The sequence below is a fragment of the Leguminivora glycinivorella genome, chromosome 3, assembly GCF_023078275.1.
Source record: "Leguminivora glycinivorella isolate SPB_JAAS2020 chromosome 3, LegGlyc_1.1, whole genome shotgun sequence".
In the NCBI taxonomy this organism is placed as follows: Eukaryota; Metazoa; Arthropoda; class Insecta; order Lepidoptera; family Tortricidae; genus Leguminivora; species Leguminivora glycinivorella.
Genome location: NC_062973.1, coordinates 16,578,008 through 16,586,485, shown reverse-complemented (window position 1 = coordinate 16,586,485; position 8,478 = coordinate 16,578,008). Strand labels below are relative to the sequence as shown.

Genomic DNA, 8,478 nt, shown 5'->3' with positions numbered 1-8,478 from the left:
AGTATAAGAGTAGAGTGAATAAAACTTGGATTTGTACATAATTGTCAATTTAATACAAAGCGAGTCATAAATATTGGTAAATTTTTATAAATACCTACTTATCACATTTTTAAAGAATCTACCTTCAACTATAGTTTTCAAAGGTAGTTTTAATAGGACGGAGAATAGTCATAGTTAATATTAAACGACTCACGGAAAGTGTCGATAGTTAATACTCCCTCAGCACCCTGCACTGCGGGTTACACTTGGGGTGTCGGTGGACGTTGCTGGCGGCCGCCATGGCGTCGACGTCGAGCGCGGCGAGGCGCGGGCGGCGCGCGGCGCCGGCGCGCACGGCGGGCAGGTCGGCGCGCGCGAGCACGCCGGCCTGGATGTAGCCGAGGAGGGGTGGGACGTGCTCGGCGACGATCTTCTCGCGCTCCTTCGATACTTCCGCTTTCCTGGTAGGGGAGTTGGCTTTGAGGAATATTGTAATTTATAGGAGCCGTATTGTAGGTGTATCCTATAGCATTTTTTCTACTCCCGTGTTGTTATTCGTCATTTACCGTGTCGTGCATAGATCGTTAAAACCCTACATAAAAGATGCCCGCCCCCGGCCGGCGCCCCGCGCACCCACGCATACGATATAGCTCTTACAGCATTGTCAGGTAGCCTGTAAGGGGTATAGCGGGCCGCGGGGCGCCGGCCGGGGCGGGCGGCGGCGCGGCGGAGTGCGAGCGACAGGGTGAGTGCAGAAACATTGCAGAGGGCAAGTCAAAATACTTATAGGAAACAGTGCGAATTTCACGAAAGTTATTCTAGACAACTATTCAAAAGTAAGTGCATGGTCGTAGAAAAAGTATTGTATGCAACGGTGTTTAACTGAGTCGAAAAATACTCGTGGCGTCTTAATAACAATTTTCGGGTTCGCCTCAAATTGTTACCCTCGCCACTCGTTTTTTTTGACCTCCTTTAAACGCCTGTTGCATAAAATACTATTAACTACATGTGTACGTTATTTAACTATGTGAGGTGTGCAATAAAGAGTATTGTATTTTTCATAAAAGAGGTGCCCATCTACTGCCTGCCACCTAAGAACCTGTGCCACTGAATAAACCATTTTTTTTTACACGGACTAGCAGGAATGGCAAAGTGATTTCAAAATGAAAAGTTTACGTAGCCAAATATCAAATTAACCTAGAGGTTGATAATCGAGAGTTTGAGGTTGATATGGATATCAAATTAACCTCTAGGCATAGCTGCCTAGTGCAGCAGGGGATTTTTTTCAAGGATATGAGGAGACTCTTAGGGTAGAACAATGTGGTATTTAAAGTTTATGTTCTATTTAAATTACAATCTAAGATATCAATCAGGGTTTCATTTCACTATTAAAACATACTTAACAAACTGGTGGTACTTACCAATCCTTATAATAATCGAAGACGGCTTTTGCCCTCGCGTCTTCGAGCCGTCGCTCGCTCTCCCGCCTCTTCGCGTTGTCTGCTATCTGCTGTTTTAAGTCTATCGAGTACTGGCGCGCTTTCTCTTTCTTTATTTGTTGTTTCTCGTGTTCTTTCGAGTCCAGAGCCGCTAGTTTGGCTTCCGACTGAAAGGAAAAAAATGTCCTTAGATTTTTGGATTTAAAATAAGTTAATTACATAAAACAAACACAAGCTTAAGAAACGCTAGTTGATAAATTGAGCCTTAGAACATGAATATTTGGAGATATGATTTAAATAATCATACTTATCTGTTTCTTCTCTGACGTTGGCTTTGTTCTGCATTCATTAGAAATTCATGCATGATTATATGAATTAATATTTCATAAGTTTCGTAACCGAAAGTGTCAAAAAGTGGAATGGTATGAATCCCACTTACGGAGAAGAAAACAAACAAGTGAGTCCAGTAAAGTCCACGCGAATAGCAAAACTGAAACGTGTCGATTGAGTAAGATCACGTGACCGTTAAAATTGGTGCCTCCTGCACAAATCTAGATTGCACAAATCTAGATCGAAATAGGTCCAAGAGCGCAAAATAAAACACGAAGACTTCTTCCTAAATCTTTATAGAAAAAAAGTGTTATAAAGAAACTCACCTCCTTCCTAAACTTAGCTTTGATACGTCTACAAGAAGCTTTTTTTTATATACTACGTCGGTGGCAAACAACCATACGGTCCGCCTGATGGAAAGCGGTCACCGTAACCTATGAACGCCTGCAACTCAAGGAGTGTCACATGCGCGTTGCCAAACTGAATCGAAATGAGTCTAAGAGCGCAAAATAAAACACAGTTGACAAAAATAGACGGGCTTGTCTTATCCATCAGAAACAGTCAAGAAGTTAATGAAAGTCCCACCTCCTTCCTGAAGTCGACCTGCCGCTGCCTCTCGAGCTCGGCCTCCCGCTTCTTGAGGTCCATCTGCGCCGTGAGGTCGGTCATGGTGCTGGCCTTCACGAACTCCTGCTTGCGCCCCTCCGCTATGTCGCCCTGGATCTGCTTCTCTAGCACCTCGTTCTCTTGTAACTCTCTGATTATGTTGTCGCGGTCTTGACGCTCCGCCTGACAAAAGGAAAAGACAATACATCACGAAAAACTCTGCGCAGCGGACGCTTTTACGGCTCAGCCACGACATTTGTCTAACGGCCCAGCCACTACATTTGGTCTAAGCGCGACAGCGGTGAGCGGCAGCCATACGTGCGAATGAAAAGTCCCATCGCTGTCTGTGTCTTGCTCCAGTGTATGGCCGCCGCTCACCGCTGTCGCGCTTAGACCAATGTCGTGGCTGAGCCGTAAGCGCGACAGCGGTGAGCGGCGACCATACATTGGAGCGAGACACAGCGATGGGACTTTTCATACGCACGTATGGCTGCCGCTCACCGCTGTCGCGCTTAGTTCAATGTCATGGCTGGGCCGTTAGATCACCGCGAACCATGTTCGGCTTCTTGCCCCTTTATTACATTTGTTAGGAGTGTGTCAACATGCCGAACGTGGTTTGCGGTAGGCCACCTGCAAATAAACCGCATATGATGCATTTAATGCATCAATATCATAATCGGACTTCAAAAACCTCACGAGCGACGCTATCGACTATAAACGGAATGCTAAATTTAAGATGTCATTTGCATGTAAGATTGTACTTGCCATACGATAAATGAATAATCAACATTTTCAAAAACTGTTTAACACATAGTACCTATGGATAAGTTTTTCTATGGTTCAGTATGTGTGATAGTGCTGCTATCTGACGGCAAAATATGGCCATAATATTCCCTATTGATAAGTCATCAAATGATGTTTAGATCCAAATATAAAATAAGAATTTATTGTACAAATTGCCTTACCTCGTCTGCTAGGATCTGAGCACATATTTTTGCATTTATTGCCTCTTTGATTCTCTCGCGGCGTTCTCTTTCAGCGGTGCTGTAAAAAAAATATTTTGTTTTTTTAGCCGTGTCCTAACAGAGCGAATACATGTTGTGGTTTAGAGCTGTGGTAAGTATTGCAAGCTCACATTGCCATTCTTTGTCTGCCTGTATGTGTAGTAGACATAAAACTAGTAGATGCAGTATTTTTTCCTGACAAGTTTATTAAAAAACTGTCTATTGCTACAATAACTTTTACTTACATAGAAGCACTGCGGTCAGCGGCAGCCTGCTGTTGTCTCTCGATGGCCTCCTCTTCTAGTATAGCGAGCTCGCGCTGCTTGGCTCGCCACGCGTCGCGAGCTTTCTTGAACGTCACCATCTCACGTTGCATCTCGCTCATCTCGTTACGCTCGCTTGGCTCGCCATCTATCGTTTTATCCTCTCATACTTTAAGGTGGTACCTATATGGCTAATATATTACAAGCGAGACACTTACATGGAAGCGCTGCGGTCAGCAGCAGCCTGTTGTTGTCTCTCGATGGCTTCCTCTTCTAGTATAGCGAGCTCGCGCTGCTTGGCTCGCCACGCGTCGCGAGCTTTCTTGAACGTCACCATCTCACGTTGCATCTCGCTCATCTCGTTACGCTCGCTTGGCTCGCCATCTATCGTTTTATCCTCTCATACTTTAAGGTGGTACCTATATGGCTAATATATTACAAGCGAGACACTTACATGGAAGCGCTGCGGTCAGCAGCAGCCTGTTGTTGTCTCTCGATGGCTTCCTCTTCTAGTATAGCGAGCTCGCGCTGCTTGGCTCGCCACGCGTCGCGAGCTTTCTTAAACGTCACCATCTCACGTTGCGTCTTCTCCATAAGGTCTCGCTTCTGTTTCAGCTCCCTGGAAATTGACGTTTATTTATTTATATAAATAAATAAATAAATAAATAAATATTATAGGACATTCTTACACAGATTGACTGAGTCCCACGGTAAGCTCAAGAAGGCTTGTGTTGTGGGTACTCAGACAACGATATATATAATATAATAAATACTTATATACGTAGAAAACATCCATGACTCAGGAACAAATATCTGTGCTCATCACACAAATAAATGCCCTTACCGGGATTCGAACCCGGGACCGCGGCGCAGCAGGCAGGGTCACTACCGACTGCGCCAGACCGGTCGTCAGTATTAATCAGTCAGTTTATATTTTAATGAACATAATAAAAATAAGTACAAATGGTGGACTTAATACCTAAAGGCATTCTCTATTCTACCAGTCCAGCAATGGGTCATCAAAAAGAAACATTTGATACGTGCAGGCATCGTGACAGAAAACAATCACCAGATATCACTTTCTACTATTTACAAATTATAGCATTAACTAACCTAACCACAAAATTAAAATTTTGAAACCCCCCTACATAGTGGACCGATTTTTATGAAACATGGCTAAGAACACTCCCGACTAACTCAGCTTTCAAACAAAAAAAACTAAATCTAAATCGGTTCATCCGTTCGGGAGCTACGATGCTACAGAGAGAGACACAAAGAGACAGACAGACAGACAGACACGTCAAACTTCGTTAATCGTTAAATACTATAACGTGGGGATAAACTTACATATTTAGTTTTTTTCGATGTATTTTTTCCACATAAAAAGTAAATGTAATTCGTAAAACTGGCACTTAAAATAAAAATAAAAATCTAAAAAAATACTTTTTTGCAATTTATATCATGCGCCATCAACATGTGTTTGAAGTTTATAAAGCGCTAATTTTTAACTGTGGAAAAGTGTAATCTGGGGAGACGTGTGGTCGAAAAACTTGAAACTTGGTGTCAAGTAATTAACAGATGGAACCTGTGGGTGATCTTGACTTTGCCTATATTGCCTATGAGTCCTATGACATATGGAACATTAGTCAGACTGGTTTGATGATTAATTAGACATGCAGAACAAGCAGTCTCACAAGGACTCTACTTTCACATGGCAATTTGGCTAGTTTTCTGTGGAGTGGACTTGCCTAATAATATGAGGCTTTCTATCACAGAAAGGTCCTTATGCTTCAAATCCCAAGCGAAACTCTACCTTACTCATACTGCAAATATAATAATAAGAAGGAAGGAAGAAAAAAGAAAAGAAAAAAAGAAGAAAAATAATAATAATAATAAAGATCTTACCTCTGGTCTTCATCAGAAATGGTCCTCATAACATCATCAAGCATCTTCTGCTCAATAAGTGCATCTTCATACTGGCACTGTCGTTGCCTCTGCCTGTTCACCAACTGCTGCTGCAGCTCCTGACAGTATGCTGTAGTTTGCTGCATCTTCTGCAGAGCCCTCTTTTTGGCTTCTTGGTCATCACCAAGGGCGGCTAGGAGGGTGGAGTTTGCCCGGTCTTCTTCAGCCTATAGCAAGTTATAATCAGAGTTTAGAAGAAGTGAACTTTTTGCCTTAATAATATGATGTCAGACATGTCATATTAGTAGGAAAATAATTAACCCTTGTCAATCTAAAACACTAACATAAAACCTAAGAGAAACTTGAACATACAAATAGTATTTGGCATAGTAATCATCAGGTTTCACAGCCCATCGTGACAATAACAGAACCCTAACTTAGAATTTTGCTGGGGCGAGTCCCCTGTCAACAAATCTTTAAGAGGCTCCCATGCTGGGACTTCGTTCGGGCTAATATGCCACCTAGGCGAATGAAACTACGGAATGAGTTTTATCATATTTTCCAGTAGCAGTTGTTTTCTTCCTTACCTTTTCCTGTACCCTCCTATATTCATTATGCAGTATCTGTTGCCGCAGGTCCCGGCACACATAGCCAGCTTGCAGTTTCTTCGTCAGCTCCCGCAGCTCAGGGTCCCGCTCCCTCAGGTAGTGCCGACGCAGCAGTTCAGTAGCTTCTTCGTGACGAACTTTTGCAACTTCACTGGCAAGGTCCGCTTCTTTTTTAGCTCGAGCATTAACAATTGCGGCATGATCAGTTCTCTAAAATTAACACGGAATTGTGATTCTCTTTCGTATAATTGATATAGGGTAAAGAGTAGAGATGGGCCGAATATGGACTTTGAACATTCGGTTCAGCTCTTACCGAACCGAACATTCGGCCGAATATTCGGTTACGCCATATTTTTAAAGCGTATGTTAAGATTAAAACTATGAAATGATTGATAATGGTGGATAACTAAAACTTAGTTAAAACAACTCTGAACTCTTCTCAACTCTTAAACTACGATTATTTAACTTTTTTACAAAACAATTGTGTTTATATTTTGACGCATTTTTAGTAGTTCTTTAGAAAGCTACTTAATAGGAGCTTATTATCCAATGGAATACGTAAGATCTTCATTAGTTATTCACTTTGTTTATTCGGTAAATATTCGGCAATGCAACCGAATTATTCGGCCGAATACGAACATTGAAAGACTTGCCGAATATGCCGAATACCGAATATTTACCGAATATTCGGCCCATCTCTAGTAAAGAGATTTACTTACTTTGAGCATGCCTCTTTGGTTTATAGGCAATCACTATAGTTTGGGTGGTTTCATGAGAAATTTAAGTCCGGTAATCTGGTATTGTTGAATAGTCAAATTCAAGATATCGTATCGTATTAAAGATAAAATAAGTTTCAATAACAACAAACAAACCGAGAGCAAAAACACATTCATTACGCCAACATTTATAACCTACAAAGATACCTCTTGAAAATCCTTTTCCATCCGAGCTTCAGTCTCTATGAGGGCCAGGCAACGACCCATGCGGCCGTCGGCCATTCGATTGTTTAGCCATTGTGTGTCCAAGGCTCTCTGGAAGTAATCCAGCTCCGCCTTTCGAGCGCGGAATATAGCATTTCGCGTAAGCTCGTTTTGAGGTTGCTAAAACAGAAATTTATGGAAATATAAATAATTCTATGGTCTAATACACGGTAAAAGAAATATAGAAATCAAGTAACAGTTTACCATTGTGGTAAAATTAATAAACTCCGCTTAAAATTGTTCGTTAGCGGTGCTTAAAATAAAATAAAATAATAAGTTTTCAACTTTTCATTGCAAAATTCTAAATTGTCAAATTTGTTTGTAAACAGAACAGATAACATACAAAATTAAAATAAACATGTAACTTTTGATGGTTTCTAGGTAACACAAAAATATTGTCCAAAATTATATGGTGTTACAGTTCTGCCAACCTAGTTGTATTTACAATTATCAATTGAAACTGGCAGTTTGTAGAAATCATAGACTTTTTTTTTATTAACGGTACGGTTTTTTGCCAGATATTTAATCCATACTGATTTTAGCGACATCTCTGCAAAATTTCTTAAAACATCGAAACAAACGACCATAATATAACCATTCTAAAGCGCCATCTAGTTTGAATGTAATTCAATAAGTGAAACTCAGACCTCAGAATACTGTGTGGTTCAGTACTTCAGTAGTGACACGTGCCATCTATCGGAGACATTAGCAACAAAAAAACTAGAATTATATTCAGTCCGCCAGAGTGCCTTTCACAGGGCAGCACGCGTTTGGATTTTGACGTGTGTCAGTATAGAGCTGCAACCAAATCTGGGTGCAGATTGATGGTGTATCGAAATAAAGACGGTTGGTAATGAAACAGTGATTAAAATGGCTGAAAGTAAAAGTGCGTTAATTGCGAAATCAGTGCAAAAACATGCCGGAAGGGCGAAGGAAAAGGTATTTATCGTTTTATGTTACCTTACGTGTAAAGTGTTATGTTTGGTACGTGACGGTGTTTTCAAGATTTTAGACTGCCGAGTGCCGTGAAAGTGGGTTTTTGACGGGATCTGAGAGCCGGTCAGGTTTCTCATGTCCCAGTGAGATCTCTAGCCGGTGTTCGTGTGAAATTATTTTCACCTGTTGCTCGCGCACAGGTGTAAAGCCGACCTGCAATTCCGTAAATTTGTTTACATTGTGTCGTCAGCTGCTCGAGTTGAATTTTAAGTACATAATTGATTATGACACGCGTCGCGTTATCATTTCCAGGGTATAATGATACCTATTTATAGTCGCACGAGATGAGATAAATTTGGATTGCGTTTTTACAGCTCAATAAGTTATTGCATAAAAATTGCAATTGGCGCAGACTTCATTCCTCAAGA

The 8,478-nt window shown here is 41.3% G+C and overlaps 1 protein-coding gene across 2 annotated transcripts; it reads right to left on the bottom strand.

Moving 5' to 3' along the window:
* Positions 1 to 5: 5 nt before the first annotated feature.
* Positions 6 to 7,404, bottom strand: LOC125224633 (meiosis-specific nuclear structural protein 1-like). 2 transcript variants are annotated; one of them, XM_048128057.1, is made up of 9 exons: positions 7,319 to 7,404; positions 7,058 to 7,234; positions 6,114 to 6,344; positions 5,527 to 5,753; positions 4,076 to 4,240; positions 3,320 to 3,398; positions 2,334 to 2,537; positions 1,401 to 1,585; positions 6 to 440 (listed from the first exon to the last, which is right to left on the bottom strand). In XM_048128057.1, the coding sequence occupies exons 1-9, from the start codon at positions 7,319 to 7,321 to the stop codon at positions 209 to 211; spliced, it is 1,503 nt and encodes a 500-aa protein (XP_047984014.1). In that variant the 5' UTR covers positions 7,322 to 7,404; the 3' UTR covers positions 6 to 208. The 2 variants fall into 2 exon arrangements, with proteins under 2 accessions (XP_047984014.1, XP_047984015.1); XM_048128058.1 differs by lacking the exons at positions 7,058 to 7,234; positions 7,319 to 7,404 and adding an exon at positions 6,854 to 7,048.
* Between the last annotated feature and the right edge of the window lie 1,074 nt (positions 7,405 to 8,478).

Bases quoted from the DNA above. Each gene is read 5' to 3' on its own strand.
- LOC125224633 (XM_048128057.1), bottom strand. The intron at 4,241-5,526 runs GTAAGATCTTTA...GTCAATTTCCAG, and splicing joins ATTTCTGATGAAGACCAGAG to GGAGCTGAAACAGAAGCGAG. The intron at 2,538-3,319 runs GTAAGGCAATTT...TCCTTTTGTCAG, and splicing joins CTCAGATCCTAGCAGACGAG to GCGGAGCGTCAAGACCGCGA.